We start from the raw sequence: 25,922 nt of genomic DNA on the forward strand, positions 1-25,922 counted from the left end.
CAGACTTTTGAGAGCAATAGGATCCTAGCATCAATAAAGTGAATTCCAAAAGTTCTGGGAGCCACAAGCCTTACAAATGCCGTATCAGACAGAACTGAGTAACTCTTCAGCTGTTCTGCAATATGAAATAGAGGGACATTGTACTAGGCAGTATTAAGATGGCAGCTGCAGCCTCCAAAACTTCCCTGGGAAACCTGCTGTCTTCCCAGAGTTGTATTGTGTTGGTCTGTTTTCCAGCAAGCTCATGAATCCCATTATCAGAGTGCCCCGCGCTGTCTCGACTGGGAGGCTGCAGACAGCATGATCCCTGTGTAAATCTCAGAAAGCTCCTGCAGGCTGAGCTCACCTTAGCAAATTGCCATCCATGGAGCCATGATTAAGAGGGGACTGTTTGGTGCTGTCTCTGTCAGGAATGGAAAAAACAGATTAATTGAGTCACTTCGTCAAGGGAATTCCAGCTTGGAGAATCACAGCACAAGGAGGTGTGCAAAATTTACCTACCTTAATCACTTTCTTGCTGTCAGCTTCCACCATGGACCTGTGTCCCAACTGTATGATTCCTTTTGTCTTGAATGGATTTATACCACCATCCCCATGTGCATCTACCTGTGCTGCTGCATGGCATCAAAACGCCAGGAGACTGTGAGCTGCTCCTGGCCATCACAACACAATACTGTTGTTAATGGAGCTCTGTTGTATCATGGCCTGTGATGATGGAGGCAAGAAGTTCAAGTTAATCCCGTGTTGCCTAGTCAGCCCCTTCTGAAATAGCAGGACATCTTATAGATTGCTATCTCCAAATACAAAATGCAAGACTCAGGAGCAATTACAGTATGCTGTGATCAGAAGAGGAGATCTGCTGTGAAATTGTTGTTGAGGTTTTGAATGTTTCAGCTTGCATTGCTTTTTGGTGATAAGAGAATATCATCATCCCTCTTGCGCCCCTTTTTGTGAATTATTTTGAGAGGCGCCCCTTTTTGTGAATTATTTTGAGAGGCGCCCCTTTTTGTGAATTATTTTGAGAGGCTGTAATTGGTGAAGCTGTGGAGCACAGTGAAGTGTCTGGAGATGGCCTCTGTCTGAGATGGTCTCGGCTCCTACTGCATGTTCCCCAGATGTGCCAGACTCTGGCAGAGTCCCCTGACATGGGCATATTTACACTCAGTTCTGGCATATTTACTGTAATTTTAGTAACAGAAGCAACTTTATTGTCTGAAAGTTACCTGACAGACATTTCATGAGGATGCACTGTTACCAGAGCTCAGGCTTTAGCCTAGAGACTGGGCCATTTCCAGCTGTGGTTCCCTCATACCCTTTGCACTTGTGCTTGCAGAGTCTATCAGTAACTTTGTAGGCTGTCAAACAGCAGCTGAGTCCCAGGCTAGGAGCAGGTGAAACAACTCCTCCATTGTCCATCCTGCTATCATTGAGACTGGTCAGTCTGGTGGGAAGAGCTTCTGAAGAACATAAGGGTGACTGTACAGATCAGACCAAAAGCTGAAGCCCACCACTCTGCCTCCAACTGTAGCCAGTCTTGGCTAAGAGACAAAGGCTATAAAAGCATGGCAGGTATACAGCTAAACTTTACCTGGTATGATCTTCCTGCTTCCAGTAATCTGAGTTTTCCTGGGCCAGACATCATATCTTGGTGTTTAATAACTTGTGATGGTTTTTCTTCATTGACTTATCTACTCACCTGGACTTCTGGTATTCATATCATCCTGTGGCAGTGAGTTCCACAGCTTAATTGGTGTGGGGAAAAAATACTTCTTTTTGCTTGTTTCAATCCTGCCATCTGGTAATCTTGTGTGCTAGTCGGCAATTTGCTGCTCCCAAGTTCTTCTGTGGAGTGAACAAATGACAGAAATGATTTTACAGAGCTCTGTGACATTCCCTCCCCATTGTCTCTCTTTCCAGGCTGAAGAGTCCTTTGAAGTCCTGGGAAATATTTGAAGGCAGTTTTGAAATGCTTTGGTGAAGGAGTCGTTTCCCCTGGGAAATGCTGAGCATTTGAGAGTCTCCTCACTGACACCACCTGTACTGGACTGGTTCAGCTCTGGCAGAGCTGAGGAAAGGTTCCAAGTGGTTGTGGAAAACCAGAATTTTCAAAACTGTCCTGGGCTCTGCTGGAAACCTCCTGGATAGGACTTACAATGCAAAATATTCTCACTTAGGCCTCATAGTGGCCTCATTCTGGCTGCACCACGTACAGGGGTCTGGAGGACCATAGAATCATAGAATCATAGAATGCTTTGGGTTGGAAGGGACCTTTAGAGATCATCTAGCTCAACCCCCCTGCAGTGAGCAGGGACATCTTTAACTAGATCAGGTTGCTCAGAGCCCCATCCAACCTGACCTTGAAACCCACACCTAGAAGGGGTTCAGCCTACCAGCTAAACAGGGCTGGGCTCTTGAGACACCTTCTGTTAGTGATCCTGCATCCCACTGCACCCTAAATTTGCACCTGAACAGACTGCTGACACCTGGCCACCATTCATCTGCTGTGGTCACTATGGCAGAACAGAGCCGCCACATCCCTTTTTCAGGATGATGTTACATAGTGCTGGGCCAGGAAGGAGCTCCATGACTTCGGCTGCTGCTCCAGGGTACCATGTTAGCAGCCTTTGTCCACTCTGTGGAGTGGGCAAGTTGAAACCAGGTGGTAATATTTGAACATTTCCTGCAGCACATGGATATAAAAAGGTTGGGATTAAGAGGCAGTATATTTCAAAAGAAATTAGCTAGCAAGACATGCACATTCAGTGTTCATGGTTTGGAGATTAAGACATCAGGCTGGAACTTGGGATATCTGGGTTAAATCCCAGCTCTGTCGAAGACTTCTCAGAACATGCTGGGCAGGTCGTGTAAGGTAAGACTTTCAGAAAGGACTAAGGATTTGGGAGCTTAAATCCAATTGACTTCCAGTAACTTCCTAAGTGCTTAAGGACAGGATTCACAAAAAATACTGAGGCATTCTGATGCTCAGCATTGCGGCATCAGCTGCTGTGCGCCACAGACCTTGAGCAGAGCAGTGTGCGCTTTGGGAAGGCACTTCAGCATGTGAGGAGGCCTCTAGGTGACAACTGGGGGCTCCTGGAAAGTGTGAGTTTGTGCAGGGCCTGCGGCGGCTGTGCACCTCATACAGTGGCACTCTGGGCTTAATGATGGTCTCTAGGTGCAACCTCAGCACAAATACATACTAATAAGTGTCTAAGTAGATAGATCCTGTAAGAGCTTTTGTATCAGCTCCCTGAGGTGTGAATACTAATACCAACAGTCATGAAAAGATTTTGCATATTTAAAATTAAACGAGCTTTATTCTTTAGAATTAAACAGTCAGGGCTGTGTTTCCAGTCAGTGAAGTACAGTGACACATTCATTTGCTGGTTGAGCATGTGCCTGATGGGACCTGGCTGTGCAGAAGGCTAGTGAGGGAAACCACTGTGTGCAGGGACACCGCTCACATGTACAGCTGTAAACCTGCAGCTGGCTGTCCTGCTCCTTTGAAAGAGCAGCCCTAAAGGTCCTTTTCTCTTTTAAACCTTTATTAAGCCTGTCTGGAAACTATGCTTGTTTCATCTCCTGCCAGGATTACAGATGGTAACAGCCAGTTTGATAAGGCCCTTTGAGACCAGCTGTGGCCTGAAAGAAGCTCGAGAGTTCCTTAAGTACCATGTCAGGTGGGCTCTGAGACTGTCCCAGACCTTTGCTTGCTAATTATCCATCCTGGAAATGATGGTTAGAGTTTTTGCTAAGGGTGCTTATTAGCTGGGTGCTTGTGAGCAGTAAGAGCCTGCAGCCTGCTCCAAGAACTCCCTGCCTGCATGAAATGGGAGCAGCCGCCTTCCCTTGGGAAGGTCTCCGCTCTCCGGCAGGCAGTGTGGGAGCCTGGCTCACCTCTTCTCTGCTTCCATGTCATACAGCCTTGTGCTTGCTTTTGCCTGTCTGGGACACACAGCCTGCATCAGAGGCACTAGCTGCCTCCAGCGTGCTGCGAAAGGACAATTTCATAATGAATGAGGGTGATTTGCTAAGTGGGGGGTCCTGGAGCCCAGCCGTAATTGTGCTGCTGCTTTATCTCAGCCTCACACCTGCTCATGTAATGGCCTGGCTGTGATCCACTCCTCCCCCATGTGCATGCTCTACCCTTCTGCTCCTGGAGGAGCCATCAATTCTCTGGCCCTGTTGCAGTCCCTCGCCTTGCTGCCCTCGCCTGCAGCCTGTGGGTGCACACTAGTTCCGCCCTGAATTGCAGCAGGGCCACTGGGCTGGCTCTAATGGACATGACTGCTAACCTGGCTTTCATGTCCTAAATAACAAGTTTTTAAATCAAATCCTTCTGCCTAGAAGAACTCCTAGAGACAGCTTTCTTCAAATGATGTTTCCTTAGAAAACTTAGTCACACAAGAATATTGTATATATTATTCCTGCCAGAGGGAATATGTGCAGCCTTTTTTTTTTTCCCCTGCATGCATTCAATACTGGTGAAAATGGTTGGATTGACAGTGTAGGCAATTAAAAGTTTTTGAAATCCAGAGCAGATGGAATTTTATCCAATTTATGTATGGTCTTACTATAAATTTACCTTAGTGGATTCTGGCCACTGAACTCCCAATTCTGTGCTTTAACCTCTGGAGGATGTTACCACCCTTATGACAATTAGACTAGTAATATTGGCTGCTACTCTGTAAAGGGTACGTTCCTTTAATATGAGGATGTAGGGTAGTGAGAGAGGTGAAGAAAGCCTCAGCTCGACCTCATGTGAAAAGTTCTCTGTTTGCATTTTTTCCTTCCTTATGGGATCTTGTAGCCCAACATGCTCCTGGCCACTGTCAGTCTCTTCCCCTTAACAGGTTCTCTCTTCAGCTGATAGACAAACTTCACATAAAGGTAGAAGTTCCTGTGTCTTGAGCACATGTCCCCTGAGCCATCTGTTATCCTGTAGGTGCTTCTTTCTTTATACTAATCTGAAACGAGAATCTCAAAATCCAGAAGTGAGAGAGAAGAAATGGGGGCAGGGGGAAGAGAGAAAAACCTTTTTTCTCTTGAGACAGGAATGTCAATAGGTTTGAATTATGAACTTGCTGTAATTAAAAACACATAACTAGTTGTTTTTAAATGCAATTGTTTTACTTAATTGATTTTGCCTCCAGGACCAAAGGGAATTAATTAAATAAATAAAATGCACCTTCCTAGCGAATTACTGGCGGCAGCTGAGTCTCTGTTGGAATCTAATTGCTGCAAATGCTCCAGTTTGATGCTAGCAATAGTTCTGTGAAAGGGGCTGGGAGAGAAGGGATAGGGTGGGGGGTGGGGGGGCTCCTTCCCTGGCAGCTGCAGGAGGGAACAGGCTGCTCCTTGGATGGTATTTTTCTTCCTTGTCAGCAAAAAGAATATTCGTTTAACACTTTGCATGAAGACTTTGCTTAGAAGGTCTTTATTCACATATAATTACTAGCTCGCTGCAGCTCCCATCTTTAATTACCTTTTAAAAAGCAGGTTATAAAAATGCACTGACATTCTTTCTTTTGTGTTACTGCATAAATTACAGGCTTCTCAACTGCTCACCCGAAATCAGTCCAGCCTGCAGGAAGGGTGGGACAAGGTTCCCTTTGCTGACTTCTGGATACCTCAGACCTTGTCTGCACCTTGCTCTGCAGAGCGGGACAGAAACCCTTGACTAGTGTTACATGAACTAGCTCTGTGCCTGGAGCCACAAAAGCGCGTTGGCACTCCCTCTGAGCTAATTAACTGTGCAGAGGGGCCTGGCTAGTCAGGCAGGCTGATATCCCACTACCTTGGTAATAGTGTTTCCAGGGCCCAAGCTGCCTGGTGCTGCACTGAGGGTCTTCAGCAGGGTGCTGGGGCAGACGGGCCTTTGCCCATCTCCCATTGCCTCACCCATGTCTGTCTAGGATTTTGCTTCCTGGACATCCCCCTGGTGATTCTACTTCTTCATCTGCACCTTTCCTTACAGTCTAGTTCTGAGTTTCATACCCAGAGCTGCTAATACTTTTCTTTCAAGCCTGCATAGTGCTTTGCTGTCCCCACCTGGTGCTTTTTCTGAGCTGAGAGCACTGGTTACCTTTATTGGAGGCACGAGAAAGTCCATCACATAGAACATGTTTTCAGGCCAAGTTGTCAGAGGTGCAGACTACAATTTTTGTCCCCCTGCCCTGAATCGAGCCCTTACCACTGCTCCTGGTCATGTGCTGGTTTTCACCATGTAAGCTGGTTGATGCTGCTGTAATGCATGGGAACACACACTGTCAGGTTTCAGGGGGTGATGGTGGGTGGTATTAAATATCTGCAAAAGAATTACATGCAAAGGGATAGCTGTTGGCTTCTGCACCCAGTAATGGCCAAGGATGCTGACCGTAATTGCTCCAACCTGTTTTCAGGATAGCCTGGAGGGGTCACTCGCATGCTGTCTGGCCACTCCATGTCCTAGACAAAATGTGCTGCTGGGGCTCTGCTACACGTTTCCATAAGCAGAGTATCTCCAGGGCACTTTGGTACTTGGCAGGCTTCACTGGGAGGCCAAGTAGTGACAAGGCTCAGGCAGGAGACAGAGGAAGGATGAAAGCGCTGAGCCTGCCCAGCTTCGGCACATGCTGTCTCTGGCCTGTGGGCAGGGCTTTCCTTAGGATAGTCTCTGGCACCCCAAGCTGATGACTCTTTCTCTTCTCCTGGCAGATAAAAGAGCTCTTCGTGAGTTTTGAGGACACTCCCTTGGGAGCAGCATCACTAGCCCAGGTGCACAAGGCGGTGCTGCAGGATGGGAGAACGGTGGCAGTGAAAATTCAGCACCCAAAGGTCCAAGCTCAGAGCTCCAAGGATATTTTGCTCATGGAGGTAAAACTACCTGTTGACTTTGACTTACAGAGCAATTGCCATTGAAACATGTGGGGGCCACATTCACCCATGGTGTAAGCAGGTAGCTTTGAAACCTCCACAGAGATAGACGCTGCCTTACAGGAAGAATACGGAAAGTTGGTGAGGATTGCAACAACAACAATAATAATAGAATATACAAAGCAAGTGATGCACGATGCAATTGTTCACCACCCGCCAAGCAATGCCCAGCCAGTTCCCGAGCAGCAGTCACTGCCCCCTGGCCAATTCCCCCCAGTTTATATACTGGAGCATGATGTCATATGGTATGGAATAGCCGTTTGGCCAGTTTGGGTCAGCTGTCCTGGCTGTGCCCCCTCCCAGCTTCTTGTGCATCTGGCAGAGCATGGGAAGCTGAAAAGTCCTTGACAGTGTAAGCACTACATAGCAACAACTAAAACCTCTGTGTGTTATCAGCATTATTCTCATACCAAATCCAAAACACAGCCTAATTCCAGCTACTAGGAAGTAAATTAACTCTATTCCAGCCAAAACCAGGACAAGTGAAATCAATTTTTGGGTTCAATAAAGATATCCCAGTAAGATGGGATATGTCTGTTTCAGTGCTGGTTTGAGAACACAGAACTGTTTGAACTTGCTTTGGGTCCAGCTGTAGATCTGGATTTGGTTCAGGTGCTCTCCAGGACTGACTGCAGTGGTGTGCCTGATGAGTTTGCTTTTGTCAGTCATGACATGCACAGCAGTTCTCAGGGGCATCCTTCACTCCTACCCAGGACAGAATAGCAGAAACTAACCAGTCAAGGAAGAAGGATGTGCAAGGTAATGAAAGACTGTGAGACCAGGGCAATAAGAGGATTGTGTATGAATGAGCCAAGACCTAGATCCACCTTGGGACATTTGCCCTTTTAACAGTGGGTATAACAGAAAAAATTCCCCCTCACACTATTTTGCTGTGATTGCTGGTTATACTGGTAAGAGACATTTAAACAAACAATTTTAGAATGATTCCTGTCTTTTCTGTTTTTAGACTAATCCTCCTGGGAAACTTGAAACTAAAACAGTGTATTTCCTTTTGACTATTTAGTATTGTCCTTCCTCTACAGACAGTCTAGTTTGTCGTCCTCGAGATCTGTTGTGTACACACAGCTATGGAAAAGTAGCTCACGACATGACACATGCAGTTTTGTTTTTAAAGGGTCTCTTGTGGACTGTTGGCTTACACGCATCATCATATCCTTGTGTGGAACTGTTTTTGTGTAGGCTGCACTGAAAGCCAGATTATGTGCACTGAGGTTCTGATCCTTTAAGAATCAGTCATTGCAGCTAGGTAGGAGGTTGATTTAAATATTGATGGAGATGGTCTTATTTAGAGACTGATGCAAAGGAATCTGAATGGGAAAAGCTAGATGGCAAATTCCTAAATTCACTTGAGGTTTCATAGCATCAGTGCCGACTCTTTAAAAATCAGTACAGCATCTGATAAATCCAGAGAGAGATACCTCACTGCTCTTCTTATATCAATACCTGTTTCAAGACAATATGTTAGACAGATGTCAGAAAAGGGACAGGCCAAATACTTGTTAAGTATGTCCCTACTGATGGTTACGTTGGCAAGTTGATTCAAAAGAGCATTTAAAGAAAGCAAAAAACAATGCATTAATTTTCTCATATCAGGCACTGGTGAAATAATCCTGCAGTCCCTATAAAGTTTATGTACACATTCATGAAGATCGCTGGTTACATTTCATTTGGGTGACATAAATTTGAAAGGATTTATGCCTCTAGATATAACAGTAGAAAAATCATTCAATAGTGTCTGGAACCTGGTGATTACATTTTTAAAGGAACATTGAGTTTAGAACTGACATTTAGATAAGAGAAGTAGAGACAGGGTAGAGAACAAACGTTTTCACACAGCTGAACAGGAGCAGTTATGGTTCATAAATTTATTTTTTGTCATACATTTCAATGATGGCAGCTTTCTACGTGTGCTTTAAATGTTCATCCTGCAGTGCAGGAATTCCCACCTCAGTGGTGGAGATCTAGAAAGGGAAACTGTCCAGGAACACACACTGACAAATCTGTTTTCATTTTTAGATGGATGTACAGAACAAGTAAGATAAAGACAGCAAAATGGATTGCATTTGTATGTTTTATTCTTGTTTTATGACTCAAGTAGTTAAAAAAAGCCAAACAAATTATTTTCCATAAGACGTGGTCCAAATTGGCAGCTTGTGTAAATTTGTGACACTGGTTGAGAAACTGGCCCTTTGTTTGAACAGAAGTCATGACTGGCTGCTGTGCAGCTTTGATGATGCCATCAAATTGCATAATCTTGATTTTCTTCAGGAAGGATTGCCTATCACTCGCCCCTTAAATGTTGCTTTAAGCAAACATTTCCAGGAACTTTTTGGCTGCGCTTTTCAAGGCCCTATGCAGCTGAATACCTAAGCCCTTTAAGAAGAAGAGGATGCCAGGTGGTGGATATATGATACTTAGAAAACACCACCTCAGCATTGCTGAGGATGGCTGTGACTGACACTGAGGAGCATCTCGCCCTCTGACCCCCACCAGAAGTGTCCTTTAAAGATCTGTAGCCTAGTACTTGTATCCAGACTCCTCTGTATTCTCTGAACTGCCCAGTGGATTTTCTGTGCTAGCAAAATTCTTGCTCAGCAGTGGCAGAAGTAACACAGAGGTGACAAGTCTTACTTTAGATCTTCCTCTTCTGCATTATCTGAGGGCTGTTCAAATGAAGCCTAACAGTGACTTGTAGAATTATAGGACTCGGAAGAGTGACTACTCCCGGGCCATGCCCTTGGCGAGATCTGGCTCTTCTCCAGGGCTTTGTTCTCTTACTTCTAGGCAGCAAGCAGCTGGGCTTCCTTTGGTGTCTGTGCCATCATTTAACTCCTAGATGTGCCTGTGTGGAAGGGCAAGCCAAAATTTGTGTTGGATGACCAAGGCATGACACCATGTGTTGTGTTACGATACTGCAGAAACCCTACAGGCACTTGGGGTGCAGGGGTTTTTTTGTCTGTAAGTTACATCGTTCGATCCTGTCAAAACAGCGCTGTGTGCCGCTGCGTGGCTTTGGATCCAGGATGCAGCTGATTGTCTGTTTCCTTGTTCTCAGGTTCTCCTCTTGGTTGTGAAGAAGATCTTTCCAGATTTTGAGTTCATGTGGCTGGTGGAAGAAGCTAAGAAGAATCTGCCCTTGGAGCTGGATTTCCTCAATGAAGGCAGAAATGCTGAAAAGGTTGCTCATATGCTCAGGAACTTTGACTTCCTGAAGGTGAGGGAACACATATTTCCATGTATGTATGTGCATTAATAGTCTCACTTTATGCATCTTGTGCACCTCATTCACCACCTGGAGGAACCATACAGAGGGAGAATGGAGTTCAGTCCCTCTGCGTTGTTCATCCTAGACTGCTCTGCTGATATGGACGAGAAACTGCTCTGAGACATGCTTCCTCCTTGTCTGTTTCCTACTGTAGGCACCGTATATTGGATAAGGAGTGGTGGCTTGGGGCCAGCAGTCTCTGGAACCTGCTATTAATTTCCCCAAACACTGTTTCTGAACTTGTCCAGAGACCTGTGAATTTGCCATTCTTGCTGAGCCATCTGCTGGTACCCTTTCCTGGGCTTTATCTCAACTGAGGGCAAGAAATGGACATAAAACAGGAAAGCTAGACTGAAGCTGATGATGTCAAGTAGGATTTGGTACACTCTGTATCTCAGGAGGAAGCATTTTTCATACAAATCTTTCCTCCTGCAAAAAAGCACATTCTCACTCTGGAGTTGAGCATACATCTTGCATACACATCCATGACTAATGCCTTCATGTTACCTTCATACACAAACTCAGCTGCACCCATACTGTGCTCTTCCCCACTGACACTCTTACTCCACCTCCCCTGCTACACACTGACTGAAGTCACTGACAAATGTCTCAAGTACAACCAGACATGTACACAACCCCTTCTTTGTAGACATAAGCTCACATTTTCAAAGTAGCACGTGCACAAAACTTTTGCTGACGTACAAGAGACAGAAGCCTCCACTGTGTGCATTCTGGAAATACACAAGTATAGTCAAGCACACATAGTGCTGTGGGCACAGTCACTGATGTAACTGCATTTGCACATACACAAAGGCAGCAAAAAATGCACCCTCCTTTGAATCCCCTGCATACACACATCAAAATGAGGTTTTCGCCTCCTGCTTATGCAGAGATCCCAAGATGGAGGTGACAGATGTCTGAAACTAGGTGAGTTTTTGTTAGACTTTACAGGCTGATGCATCCATGTGTGATTTTCTCCTTGCTTCCTCCATGCAAGGGCTATAATTCCTTGTCACCTGACTCCAGTTTTGGGGCAGTCCTTTTGGAGCCCACTGGCAGCAGTGGCCTTCCCATTGGCACAGATAGCTAAAAGCCACCAGGGCTACAGAAGGCCAAAGGCCAATGATTTTGCTGAGTGGGCGCTTATCAGAAGTGATGCACCTTGGAGAGCTGTATCCGTTGCAGCTGTAACTAGGATACTGTGAACTAAATCCCCATGGAGACGGCCAATCACCTCCTCGCTGGGTTAAGGAGCTATCATGATATCAATATGTGTAACAATAACAAATGGCTTGAGATGGCTAAATAATGGATCTTCCCGTCTGACCTGCCAATTCAGAGACATGTTCATCACCCAAAGGCAACGGAAGAATTGGACTCCTGTATCATTAATTTTCCTAAACACGCTAGAAAGCTGAGAAGTAGATTTTGTGCTGTGAACCTGTTTGAGCTTTTAAAGCCAGAGATAAATTGTTTCCATGCACTAGCATTACAGCCAAACATCTGTGAGTAATTAAAAAAATCACTGAAGAATTTGGCTGTGAGTGAGAGAGGCATCTCCGAGAGCACAGATAGTGCTTTACAAGCCCACTGACTTGCCCCTGTAAATCTTGAGACAAGAATGAGTGTCATCTGAAATGACTGAAGGCAGCAGGGATCAGTGAGCTAGATGGGCTGGGGAACTGTTAGTTTTGGAGTTGGTTGCTTTCTCACCAATCTAACTGCAAAGAATGGACATCCAGATAAGCTGGAAAGGCTGTTGAGTAACTGAATCCCCGTTGCCCATAGTGGATCCCTGGCATCAAAGTCTATGCAAGGTTAATGTGCAAAGTACATCAGGAGTGTTGAACAGTGGGACTGAGGGACATTGGAATTGCTCAGCAAAGGAGTCTTTGATCTAAAGCGGCACACACGTGGTAACGTAGAAGTGGGTGACATTGGGAAAATGGTCTCTCTAGGACAGGAACAGTGGGGGAGGCAGACAGTTTGTGAGGGACTGAGACACTGTTAGTAGTTACAAGCAGAGTATAAAACAAATGCTGCTTGTTCAGGAGTTACGATGAGCTACAGTGGCCTGGATGGTTCCCCTGGCTTTGGTCGCATTAGATGGACAACACCTCTTAACTCTTCCCGTCCTGCCCCAAGGTGCCGGACCCTTGCAGTGTGCAAGTCTTGAGTCCATGGCCGAGTCAGGCAGGTGAGGAGAGGGCGCTGCACAGATGGCTCTCTTTACAGGATCCAAAATGTGTATCTCTGTATTGGGGCACAGTAATGGGAATCGGTGGAGTTCCCTTATATCTTTGGTAAAATGTACCTGTGTGGCTTCACCCACGTGCAAAGGCAAATCTGGAGAGCTTGGGAGATTGGTCAGCACAGTGACGTGAGCAATATCCAAAGGGAACTTCAGCAAAAGGACTCCTGACAGTAGGGGCTTCAGCATGGAAAGAATTTGGCTGGAGAGAGAGGCTGGAAAAGGGGGAGCCAGCCTGAGCAACGCCTTCGTCACTGCCTCCCTGGGTGACACCGGGCCTCTTACTGGTACCTCACTCAGCTTGATTTACTGCAGATTGAATGAGAAGTGCTTTGACATTTTACACTTGTTACTGTGTCATGTTGGCAATAAGATAGTTAAGAGTCTCCCAGGGTTTCTGTGACAAGCCCCTTATTTGTGACACTTGATTTTTCTCCCAGTTCAATTGCAGATGGCCTAAGTATGCAGGGTTTGTCAGCTCAAAGGCGTTTGTGTTCCAAGGGGCACTGCAGAGATACAATTTATGACGATGGCTTATCATTTTTAGAGCTGTATAAGTGGGCCCTGTGCGTAGCAAACAAGATGCAGTTCCTGTCTAAAGGAGCTGAGTGGATGATTCAGAAACTTGCAATAGGTGCTAGTTAAACAGCCCAGCTAGAGGAGCTGCAGAGCAGATAAGAAAGCTCTCAGACATCAGTGGGAGTGGGAGGTGGTCAAAATCTTGTAGAACGTGGCCAGAAATGTTGCAGGAGGACAGATCCTGCTGCTGTTGAATTGGTGTGTTGTCCTTGCACACATTGCTGCTGTCCTGGGGAAGAGACTGGAGATGGATTTACCTCCCTTGTGCTCAGGAAAAAAACAAGTCCTCACTTCAGCCTCTTCCATTTTTACTCCTTTTCTGGGTTGTGTGTGATATATTCTCCTTGCTTTCCCAGCCTGTTGTTTCACCTAACCCATCTGTTCCTGTTTCAGGTCCCAAGGATCTACTGGGAGCTCTCAACAAGGCGTGTCCTTCTCATGGAGTTTATGGAAGGGGGACAGGTGAATGACAGGGCCTACATGGAGAGGAATGGCATCAATGTCAATGAGGTAGTTTCTCAGCCATCTCTGAATTGGGCATGGTGGGCAATGCAAAACTGAAGTTGACATCAGCTGAGGTTAATACAAAATGGAGGCTGACAGGACAGGAGAAGGCAGAAAAGGGAGCACATACAGATGTGAACAGAGCAATCAATCAGAGAGATCTCAGTTCTTGTGCTTCTGGGGAAAGTACATAACCGCTTTTGGGGAACACTCTCCTGTAGGCTGCACAGCTAGAGAGATCTTCAGGGAGACAGATAGTGAAAGATGACCGTGCTTTTACATTACATACACCCATGGTTCGTTCTAAGATGGCAGTTCCTGTTATCCTAAAGGAACAACTTCAGCTTCTGATTCTTTTTGTCTCTCTTCTTTCCCTCTCTTTCTTCTGCATTAACTTTCTCCTGGACAAATGCATGGGATGTAAGCTTTTATATCCCAACAGCTATCACCTTGTACAGGAGATATAAATCATAGGTCTTACATGATCACAGTTATTAGAGTGCTGGAGCCTCGGCCATGGTGATTTGCATGATATTCTGACATGGGTTGTTTTCTTCTGCTTTCCAAAATCTCCCTTTTTCTTCTGGATGCAACAGTTTTCTTCTTTGCTTCCTGCTCCTGCATTATGGTGTAGTTTTGCAGTCCTTCATTAAACAGGTGACAGATTTCATCCCTACAGAGGGGCTACATTTCCCCGACAAGTGAAATAGTTCGTGTGGCACGAAGTTGGGAGAGCACTTTGGATTCTCTGTGGCTGAGAGATTCTTGAGGAAAGGAAGGTATTACTTCCCAGGAGGGCTGAGAAGATGCCATGGGAAAGGGTTTTGAGCCATTGGACAGTGTGTAAAGCCACCCCTCCCAGTCAGTGAGTGCTGATTGAGATACTGCTGCTTGCCTTTCCCCTTGTGCTCTATGGATGAGCCTCCAAGCTGCACTTGGTTGACTGGCTATCAAAGAGCTACGACATAAAATCAATTGTACTTAATCTGTCTGTCCACTTACCTCCAAAATCTGAAAACTTCCTCTCTCTCTGCTCTTCCTCCTCTCTGCTCCTTTTCTATCCATGGCAAAGTTCATGTGGCATCAGTTAGAGACATGCCAAAGACCTCTCAAGGGAGGGGAAATGTGAGTTTGGTATGCCCCACAAGGAGAGAATGTTAAGCATATCTCCTCAGCTGCCTCCCTAAGTCAGCATGCAGCTCTTTCTCTGCCTAAACTGCTCAGGCAAGGTACAGGTGGAGGACTGAGTAACATGCCCATTTCTCTGCCTGTTTCTCTTCACCTCTTCCTCTTGCACCCTGCAGAAGTCAATGAGATATTTTCTAGTAACGTCTGCAGGCAGAAAGGCAGGCACCTTTTCATGGGTTTCTCCACTGAAATACAGGAAAAGAAGCTCTGAGGTTAAAGTAGATTTTGAGACTGTCTTTCCATTGTAATTGTGACAAACAAGCCAAGGTCAATGGGTAATAGTGAATGATGCTTTCTTCCCTGCAAGAAGTCTGGTCCATTTTCATTCAAGGGACTCCTGAAATCAATACAACCTCACCCACAGATAGTGCAGTCTCTCTCCTTTCACATCTCTGTCAGGAAGAATTTGGAGCATTTGGGTCACTGGTTTTCCTCCTTGCTCTCATCAGGGCATCAGAGGTCATTGTCAGCTCATCAGAGATAGACACAATTCCTTCTCTGTGTCCATTTTGTGCTGATGATCTTTCTTTGTATTTACCAACATTAAGTGCCTCAGCGATGCATCTGGTCTGCAAAGAGCACCACAGTGTGACTCTTGAGAACATGGTAGCTCAGGGACTTTGCTATCAAGAGAGGTTTTAAAAGCCTTGTCCATGGCAGAACATGCAAGTCAGCTCCATTCACCTGGACAAGTCAACTGGTCAAAAGCGAGAGAGTCGTTTCTTTGAGTGATTTTATCCTATCCTTTTCTTCTGCTCTAAAGGCAGAGCTCAAATCTAGCCCACAGTGCTCAGATACAACAGTGAATATTCCTCATCTTGAAAAAATAGTCAGTCAGAAAGGCTTGTTTGGATGCATTAGCAGGAGGACTCTTGAGCAATATGTACATTCAGATTTTGAGCTGGGCTTCCTCACAGTTCTTGGACAGCAGATCCATTCTGAGATGGAGGTAGCTCCCTGGGACTTTGGTTGCTTCCTTGAATTTTCTCAAACTGCTGGAGATAGCAAAGTTGTCTGGAGAAGCCTAGGGAAAAACATTCTTTGCAAACTTCCATAGCTTTCTCCAGCCAGTCAGGGTGGAAAATTCAATGACTTCAGCCTTTCAAGTGGGATATTTTGCTGCCAGTATGTGCCAAAATAAAGTAGAGAAGCAGCTAATTTAATTTTTTTCTAACTTGCAGAGGCTTTTGCTTGTGATAGGAGAGATTTAGGGTGAAAATTCAGCTCATTTTTTTGTTCATCCATGCCTTTGGGAAGGTCAATTTGTGACGTCTTGGCACAATAGGTTCCATGCAGCAATGAAACAACATATTTTGCTGATTCTGAGCTGGTCTCTAAACGATGGCTAAGAAGTTAATTTTAAAAAAGTTGTCAACAGACTTCTACTACTGCAAAGTATAAGCCTCAGAGGTTTCTGGCAATCTGTCAGCTATAGGACGTTACTCAGCTCAGTGGCAGGACTGAGTTTCTGCAAACAGTGCCTGTGCTGAACTGTTATTTCTTACTTTTCTCTCTCCACCCCCCGAAATTAATGATTAACTTTTACTAATTGCTGAAAAAAGCCACAGTAGAAAGGAGGGAATACCAAGCCTGTCAGAATCATGTGATGGGGAATGAGGTCTGTTATTATGGCCGCAGTAAGATGAGGTAGGAGCAGTGCACACCCCAGACCTCTCCTCTGGCAAGGTGCGGCAGATGGGGACAAATATGACCAAGGTCCATTGTCAGCTGCTGCTGTTGATGCCCTGGGTAAAGAACTGCATGGCATGGTGGTGAAGTGAGCAAAAGGCAGCAGACACTGAAAGGAACATGAGGAGGGAGTGGCAACCCAGGTTTCAAAACTATGACATGGCTTATAATATACAGCAGTTCTGGCTTTCAAGAGATGCATTAGCTCCCTATAAATCACCTCAATCTATCTATTTATCAACCCCTCCATCATCTTACTCCATTTTGTTTTACTGGGCGGAGGAAGAGGAGTCTTCACTAAGCAGGATTTCTCTTGTGTGACAATGCAGCCTTGAAAAGCAGGCTGAGCCTCTCTCCTCTAAATGGAAAGGATCCCTGAGGTGAAAGCTCCCTTCAAACCAGGTTACTGACATTTACTTAATACCGTCTGTAGCAGGATTATCATTAAAGCTGCCCAAAAGCACATTAATCTCTCTGGATCCTTCCAAGCGCTGGATTGTAATGGCATTTAATCAGAGAAGGCTTTGATTTCTAAAGACAAGTGCAAACACTGAAATATCTGCCTGTGGAACAGTTACTTATTCATGTGCAAGTGTAGCTGAGGATGCGCATGCAGCTAGGATATTGACAGTGGGAGGGAAGCTTGGAGAGGGGAGTTATCAAGAAATGAGCTGGCATGAATTTTAAGGGAAGACCAGGCCATGGCAGGGTTACGAAGGGGACCGTGTGGGAACTGAGCTGTTCCTGTTCCAGGACACATGAGCATTTACAGTCTTGGTTGGGAAGATACATTTGGAAGAGTTCGGTCGAGTGGGGAAGGGAGGAAAAAGGCTGAGGGGCTCACAAGATGTTTGTAGCATACCATATACAGGAGGGAAGGAAGGACAGCAAGGCTACTTAGAGCATGGACTTTTAAAGAAGATCCCAAATGGCACAAATGCTCCTTTTGCACCCATTATGACTTCACCTGATTAATTTAGAGAGATCTTGTCTGTATACAAATCTTAACATTATCTCTGATCATCTGCATGGGTCCTCCCTGTCCCTCCTTGTGGATGCTCTGCCTGTCTCTGCAGAGGCTGCTGCATCGGCAGGCTGTGGGAGCTGTGGAGCTTACAGAGGCACTTGTGGCATATGCTGTATTGCTTCCAACTAACCAGCCAGCTCAGGTAGCCAAGTGGAGAGTCCCCCATGATCACCTTTGGTTTGGACTTGACTCAGGGAAAGGAAACCATGCCATATACTTCAGCTCACTAAGAGCCTGGTCATGAGCCGTGAATGATTCAGAAGTCAGGAAGGTGTTTTGTCCAGCTGAGAAGTGAAAGCAAACAGCTAAGGTACTTAAGATGAGCTACTGTGCACAATTATTGCCATCTGTCACCCCATCCTACTGTGGCTTTTTGCTTCCTTCTGTTACTAAATGGGTTCTGCACTGGAACGGTATCTCTTAGCTCGATAAAGAGCCCAGCTACCTTCTCATGTTTGACAGATTTGCAACTTGAAATATGCTTTCAGCGTGGGATTTACCCTTCTGCCAAGAGTCAGGAGCTGCTGCCTTGTAGCTGCTAAAATTTAAGTGGGATTTCCCAGGGTGGGATCCCTTTGTCAGCGCAAGTGTGGAAACCTCTCATGTCTCAAGTATTTGTGCTTGTAACACTCAAGTGTTAGATGAAATGGAGCATGGAGAAGAACACTGTTTCTGGGGAAAATGGCTAGTCTTGGTCTTGCACCTGCTGATTTAGTCTGGGGAGATGTTTCCTTGCAGCTTGTCCTACATTTCCTCTTGTCTGAAGCTTAATGAATATTCACAAGGCACTGGTAAGCAAGGACAGTGACCTCCATCATTTCCAGCTTTTGAACTGTGCAAAGACACGAGGTGAAAGAGTTAAATTACACATGAACCTGTTTCTTACTGAACTTCAGTCTCAAGCATCGTTGCCAATCAATTGCATAAGTCTCAGCAAGATGCTTTAGATTAAATCCAAAGAAATATGACTATATTTAAAGCCAAGGGAAAACGATCCCCGTGGCCACTTTGGGTCTGACAGAGATGCAAGAAACAATTAAATAAACAATGACTGGTCTTTACCTGAGTCCTTTTAAGAACCTGTAGAAACTTATCAGGTTAGTCCCTCAGTTCCCTGGGTGGATGAGGCAGAATATTTCTCCCCACTTAAATGCTGTGGCAGATGGGGCATTGAGCAGGAAAATAATTTCCTCCGTCCCCAGCAGAGAGTATGGGGCATGCTAGGGGTACATGCCAGGAGTCCTGAAAACTATTCCTGTATCTTAATGACATCATGTGTGTCCAGACATCGCCTTGCTGTGACGTGAGATCAGTGCATAGTGATAGTACTGCATTACCGAGCACTGTGTTTTGATCCTCACAACCGGATCACAGAGGGTAGAGTGTGAAATCGGATCTCTTGTGTGTGACCATCCTAATCTGCTATGGACAAGAGCCGTTTCAGAGCAGAGACACAGAGCAGGCTCCAAACTGTGGCTCTTCTCCATCCACACCCTTTGCTAATTTGACACCAGGTTAATTGGGCAGGATTGCCCTCGCAGGATTAAGCAAACCCTTAGATGATGTCTGTAATAACAACAACGAAAGAAAGCAAAAACCCAATACACTCTTCAATCCAATTAACCTTCGATTAAGGTTCCAAAATCAATGCTATTATTTTGGCCTGAGGAGGTAATATTGAGCCCTGAGAAATGAGCTGCGCAACGACCTTTACTTTTAATGAGATCAATAGAAGTTAGTGTCGCCATCTCTTAAAATAATTGGCAAATATTACAGCCAAATTAAGGCCAGAGACTAGTATCTGCTCCTGATCTAAAGACACAGTCACAGATGGAGGTGGGACAGGAAGGGATGGTGCCCTATCAGGCAGTTTCATCTGGGACTGACCAGGGGCAGGCGGTGAGATGAGCTCTACAGGGCCATGTCACAGGACTTTTTTCTTTGCCTTTCTTCTTCATGTCAGTTGGAGGCATGGAGCCAGGACCACTCCAGCTTGTTCACAAGGCCAGGAAAGTATCAGTGACTTTCCCTGGATAACCCAGACTGGTTTGTTACATTGCAGCTACCCATGAACATGATATATTGCTGTCTTTTTACTGCAGGGGTATTCATGGGCTCAAATTTGCATTCATTCTTTCCTTTCTGAGAGGTTTCTTGCTAACTATTGCATATTGGTGTTTCTGCAAATACTCATTTGTGATGGACTTTCCAGTATTTTGTTTTTGTCAGGTTGTTCTGTCAGCTGGGTGTGCTGATTAGTTAAGAGGAGAGTTGCATACAGGAGCTGGTGTGTGCCCAGGAGTTTGCTGCTACGGGGCTTTATGCAAGGGAATGTCATAACGGGTTCATCAAAAGCAGCTCCTGGTGGATCATGCAAGGGTAACAGGTTGTGTAGGCTTTCAGAATTAATGGCAGCAACAGTTTGCAGCTGTGTACGTACAAGAAGAAATATGTCACTGCTGCTACCCATACTACAGCTGGGGATCCTCTGAATTAGATGACAGAAATGCAGTAGGTGTACTTGGTAAAATACTTGCTACACTGGATATGAGTCGGTTAACTAGAAAAGGTGGGTATTAGTAGGGAAATTGCAAAGTAGGTGAGAAACTGATAGAGGCAATGGTGGAGAGAAACTACCGTAGTGGAGTTTTGTGAGGTTTGCTCTTCAAACTGTTCTTATTTAATAAATTCAGTGATGACCTCGACACAAACAGAACTGTGTGAAGGAGGTGGTTGATGACACCAAGCTGGGAGGTTCTGTCATTGTAGAGGAGGACCAGAGTAGCAATAGCGCTTGGTGGCCTTGAGGACTGAAGTGACAGAAAGGGATAAAAATGAGCAATACCAAGTGAAAAGCCATGCACCTAAAAACTAATAAGAAGAGTTTCTTAAATATGCTGGGAGTTTATCAGAGGGAAGTGACATATTAGAATTAACTTTGGGATATTAGTCAATCGCAGGGTAAGTGTGTATTTCCAGTGCAGTGCGACTGTGTAAAAGGCAGGTTGACTCCTAGGACACATCAGATAAAGGAGCATCCTGTAGAAATGGGGCAGTATTTATGCTGATAATTATCTTACTGGTGAACACATTGGAGTAGTAAATAGTGGAGAGGGAAGGAAGTAGTTAAACTCTAGGATTATGTTAGCTAAGGAAATGATTTAAACTGGACTTCATTAAAATTAGGCTGGGATTTAGGGGAAAGGTTCTGACCATCTAAAGAGTGAATTTTTGGAACAGCCTCAAGTCATGCTTTCTGTCTTACTTATTTCCACTGAACTTGACCAGTTTATAGAGAGACTGTGTGATAATGTACAATAACAATCCTTAATGTCTACACTGCATTCTTATTTTCTTCTGTATTGGCTTGTGACTCACATAGGATAGTTTGTGACATGTAGCATCCGTGCCATATTGAGTGCATAAAATGAACTTCATGTGCTTAGTTTGATGAAGAGTTACTCCAAGTCTGGCTGTTATACATGTATCTGTCACTCCATTGTTTTTGCCCAGGCTGCTGATTCTCCATTTTGTCATCTGCAATCTGCTTATTCCTCAGCTACATTTTTTTCAAAATGAAAACGTTGGGCTGAAAATGTGCGGTTTGCCTGACACAGTGTCATGGTCATGTCACGTAATGTGGCAATGGCAGGTTGCTATTTGCATTGACTGGTGAGGCCACAGGCTCACTTGGTGACTGTAGTCATCATGTTCTGCTGCAGCACAGACAAATTGAACTTCTTCTAGGCAATAACAGACCTTCTGGCAATAGGCAAGGACATGCCTCTGGCCAGAGCCAGAGTCTGGTGTCATCCTAACATATCAAGCTCAGCTCTGTTTGCTGACTACCATAGGTTTTTTTCTTATGTGTTACGCCTAAATTATGCCATTCTTGATCACACCCCCTTCTGCCTAGTTGTATTTCTTGCAGCACATCCAGTGCTACAAGTGCTTCTGCTTCCTTGCTAATTCAAGCCTTCTAACATCGGTAGACTGCCCCTCCTCTGCCATTCCTTAGCCAGCTTCGGAATCTTCAGCTCTTTTAATCTTTTTCTCAAGTAAATTCCTCCTGCATCCTGCTCATTTATTTGCTTTCTCTGAACTCACTCTGTGTAGTCTGCATCTCTCTGTTAATGAGGTGTCTGGAAGAGAACGCAGGATTCCAAGGGTGATTATTATTTTTTTACGATGTGCAGCAGAACAATGCTGGGGGACCCTTGTAATGATAAGGACCTTGTTGTGTTGGATGATAAACAGGGAAGGGAATGATGACCTCTCCATGTCCTAACAAAATGCCTGTGTGTTTACTTTGGTCTTTGCTTCCGTTAACCACTGCAACCTTTTGTCTAATTTGCGATGCACCTTCACCCCGAGGTCTTACACAGCCTAAATGCATGCTGAATTCCTCCGTTCTCCTAAGTAGAGGTTTTCACATGTTTGTTCTCTCATTTCACCTAACTGCATTCTTCCAAAGTGAATTCTGTATATGTTATTTCTACAGTGGCCTTCTCAATAAGGGTGGAATAAAGGCCCATACTGATGGGGCACAGTACTGGAGAGTTAATGTATATAAAGGTTTCATGTTCTTTTCCTAATCTTTTTCTCTGGAAACATGAACTACTTCTGTCTGAATTATGATAGGTCGCTATTCACATATTACACGCTAAGCCCTAGAAATATAACCTTCCTTTTTTGTTTAGAATTCAACAGTATTGTTGAATCTGTCTAACTTTCTATCTTAGTTTAATTTTTATCCTATTTTAGAGGTATGTCAACAGACAAAAAAATGTGAAAATACTTCAGTGTGCAGCACAGCTCCATCTCTTACACTGGGTAATTTTTTTTTTCCAAAAGTAAAGACTGTTTATATGCTTATATCATAAATCCCTGTAACATATCTTCCATATGCTAACTAAATTATACAGAACGCATTCCTCTTTCTTAAAGAAGCCATGAAGTCTAGTTTCAGTGAAATAACTACTTCAGATACTCAAGGTTGCATGCTGGAGAAGAGGTAAATATAAGTACAGCAGGGAAGGGACAGAGGATGGGGATCTTGCAGTGAAGATTGTCTTGTACCCATGACCCAGCCTGTGGGCCTGACCAGGTCTGTGACCCCTCTGTTTTCATGGTAAGACAGGAAGATGAATAGGAGCTTGTTTTGTGTTGCATTGTGGGCTGCAAAGGGCTATGACCACAGATCTGTTAGTAACCTGTCTGCTGATGGTGACTCAGGAGGGGAGACCTTCCCTGCACCTGGAACCTACCGCCATACCGTAAGATGCTGTTACAAGGCTGGTGTGGATAACTTGGTGAGAGGTGTTTTTGTAGGATCCTAGGATGTTTGAGATTGGAAGGGACCTCAGGAGGGCTCCTATCAAACCTCCTGCTAAGGCAGGGTCAGCTAACGAAGTCAGACCAGCTTACTCAGGGTGTTATCCAGTCAGGTCTTTAAAACCTCCAAGGGTGGAGATTGCACAACCTCTGTAGGCAACTTGTTTCACTGCTTGACTTTACCAACCTATGCCATTACTGCAGCACAGAAGGAGAATCTGTTCTCTTTGAAACAGCCCATACTCCAGTGCCCCAAATTAATAGCTTTCCAGGCTTTAGCCATGGCCAACCAACAGGTTTGCAGAACTGCTAGCCCCTATCTGGACTTGAGTTTAATGGGTATGAGGCATCCTGTTGTGCCCCAGATTGTCCCCAAGTCCTCATCTTCAATAATTCTGTGCTCTTCCAGGTCCCTGGAGGGCAAACAGCTGAGGCAGAGAGGGCAAAATGCTCTTTGCTTAGTGTAGCACAGGTGTCGTGGTTGATGCTATGATCAGTCATGATGTCCAAGTCCATTCCTCCTGGTGTGCTGGTCCCTGTGAGGCTGTGTGAATGAGTGACTGGCTTAAAACAGACTATCTGGCACGTCCTTGGACTGTCAGCAAGTGCTACTCAGCTCTTCTAGGAGGTCACAGCACCTGGTACTTTGGTCCTATCCAATTTTAGAGCTTGTTGATCTAGGAGGCCTATAAGGGTCACTTCATTGCTCCAGTGATCTCTGCTGCTGATTCAGAAGGGAAACATCATTCCCCTCAGCCAGTACTTACAGTAACACCAGTGTGGCATTAGGGGAACTGCACTACAGAGGACTGCAGGGCTGTGCTATGCCACCTGCGTGGGTGATTCGGCATGGAGGCAGCATTCTCCATGGTTCAGCAGTGGCTCCAGGTCCCACTTGAGGGATGGAGGGTTGTCCCACCTGGTCCTACAGCTGTCCATGCTGGTGTGCTGCAGGAAGGATTCCTGTTCTTTCTTCTCATTTGTAGTTACTTGGGCACTATTCATAATGAATGCTCTTCTCAGAGGTGGCCGCATTTCAGAGGTGGGTAAAGCAAGCCCTTCCCTGGCTGGCTGTTTTTCTGCAGGACGAGCTGTCGTTAGTATCCGCGCTACCTCTTCTACCACCTCTGCTTATAGGGACAGCTGCCTGTTTGCTGCTTATGTGGTGTGTCTGGGGACATGCTTGGAATCATTTATAACGATTGTCTTTTAATTGCTTGTTCAGCACTCTGCTGTGGAGCACCGTGCCAATCTCTGATGGCAGGGAGGGCCTGCGGTGGGATGTCAGGGTGAGGCTGCGGTGTTAGTGCATGGCGAGGGATTGATCCCAGGCCCTGGGAATGTTTGCTTGCTCCTAGGAGGTTTTTAACTTTAATAACATCTCTTGGTGATAAGGAACAGCAGCATGGAGGGACACAGCAGTGACAGGATGATTTAAATAGTCTTTCTGTGCTGCTTCATCTTCACAGACATTGCAAATGAGATTAGCATGGGTCTGAGGAAAGGAAGGGGGAAAGTGGGGGACAGTGTGATGGAGGGAGGGGAGGGGGAACCCATGTTCATTCTGGTAAGCAGAAGGACAGGCTGAGTCTCCCCACACCCCTTCTCCGCTGGGTCCCACTGCCATCCATGGATGGAAACACCTGAGTCTTCCTCCAAGCCGTCTCTCACCCACCCCAGCAGCTCTTTCTGCGCCATCTCTGTGAATGTCTGTCTGCCCCTATCCACTGTCTCACTTTCCTCCTCATTACTAGAAACCCCATTCCTACCCACAGGTATTTTCTCTTTTTTATGCCAGGCAAGTGTCCTTAAATAACCCCTGACCCCACAAATGCCTTCATGGTGCGCCCTGCATGGATCCTTCCTTGAAAGCCCTGGGTCACCCCGTGGTAGATGCCAGCAGCTGCCCTGTGCGTTTGTCAGTGTGAGGAGCTGCAAGAGGTCTGCATGGGGACATCGGCACGTACCAGACCCTCGCTCCCCGCAGTGTTGGCATGCGGGGGCTGCCTCTCCTCCCCAGCAGGCACCCTGCTGTGAGTGGCAGTGTGTGACCATCTCCTGTCTCCTCACAGATCTCTCGCAACCTAGGGAAGCTCTACAGCGAAATGATCTTTGTGAACGGCTTTGTGCACTGTGACCCGCACCCAGGCAACGTGCTAGTGAAGAAATGCCCAGCCTCTGGCAAGGCCCACATTATCCTCCTGGACCATGGGCTCTACCAGGTACATAGCTGTGGGGGGCTTCCAGGGCCTTGTGAGGCTGCCTGTGGGCGTCGGGCTGAAAGAGCACACCCAGCTGCAGCCTTGGCCCCCCTAAGCCCGTATGAATACATTTTTCCTATTACTCCCATAACCCTCCAAGGATATTTCCTGGCTCTGAAATGGAGGGTAGGGCAAAGCTAGGGGGCACAAGGCTTTCCCCCTCAGTTCCCTGTCCTCCGTGGGCCTCTGGGGGCCGTGTCTTCTTCCCCAGGTGCTGAGCGAGTCGTTCCGCATGGACTACTGCCGCCTTTGGCAGGCCCTCATCAAGGCCGATATGAAGAGGGTGCAGAAGTACAGCCAGCGGCTTGGGGCAGGGGATTTGTACCCTCTCTTCGCCTGCATGCTGACCGCCAGGTCCTGGGAGTCTGTCAACAGGGGCATTGACCGGTCTCCAGTCTCAGCCAGTGAGGTAGGTCCTGTGTGCCCTTCCCTATCGTGTGCTCTTCCTTCTCCTTGGGTACCTTTCTTTGTTGTAACCACTTGCACCACTGATACTGCAGCAATGCTGGGCAAGCCCTGGCAGCCCTGTAGCAAATTCTGCATTCATAGCTGAGCTAGAAAAAGCCAGGACTCCTTCTGCAATGTGTTTTATAGTGGCTAAACTTAATTTCCCAGTTTCATATGTCATGGTCTGCTTAAATTTTGTATAATATTTTAATGGCTAAGTGTTCACCAGTTCTGGCAGGGGAAACATTTGTAGATCAGCCTTTTCTTAAAAAAGTGTTGAATGCAGCTGTGCAGGGAACCATCAAGGAGGATAGGTTAAGGTAGAGGAGACATAAAGGCTTAGTGGGAAGACATGAGAAAGATAATGCATTATCACTATTCATGTAAATGACTATCAGCACTGATACAAACTCCTAAAAACCCTTGGAAATTACCTCCCAA

General features: G+C 45.7%; 1 protein-coding gene across 6 annotated transcripts in view; it reads left to right on the forward strand.

The window, feature by feature from the left end:
- Window positions 1–25,922, forward strand: part of ADCK1 (aarF domain containing kinase 1) — an 82,010-nt gene that overhangs the window by 51,022 nt on the left and 5,066 nt on the right. For 2 of the 6 annotated variants that reach the window (XM_075711895.1, XM_075711893.1), the window contains 5 exons: window positions 6,697–6,855; window positions 9,992–10,150; window positions 13,425–13,541; window positions 24,846–24,995; window positions 25,246–25,443. In XM_075711895.1, coding sequence (XP_075568010.1) covers window positions 6,697–6,855; window positions 9,992–10,150; window positions 13,425–13,541; window positions 24,846–24,995; window positions 25,246–25,443 — 783 coding nt within the window. The remainder of the gene's footprint in view (window positions 1–6,696; window positions 6,856–9,991; window positions 10,151–13,424; window positions 13,542–24,845; window positions 24,996–25,245; window positions 25,444–25,922) is intronic. The other 4 variants (XM_075711892.1, XM_075711889.1, XM_075711891.1 and 1 more) reach the window with 4 other exon arrangements.

This window comes from Pelecanus crispus, chromosome 6 (genome assembly GCF_030463565.1).
Source record: "Pelecanus crispus isolate bPelCri1 chromosome 6, bPelCri1.pri, whole genome shotgun sequence".
NCBI classification, from domain to species: Eukaryota; Metazoa; Chordata; class Aves; order Pelecaniformes; family Pelecanidae; genus Pelecanus; species Pelecanus crispus.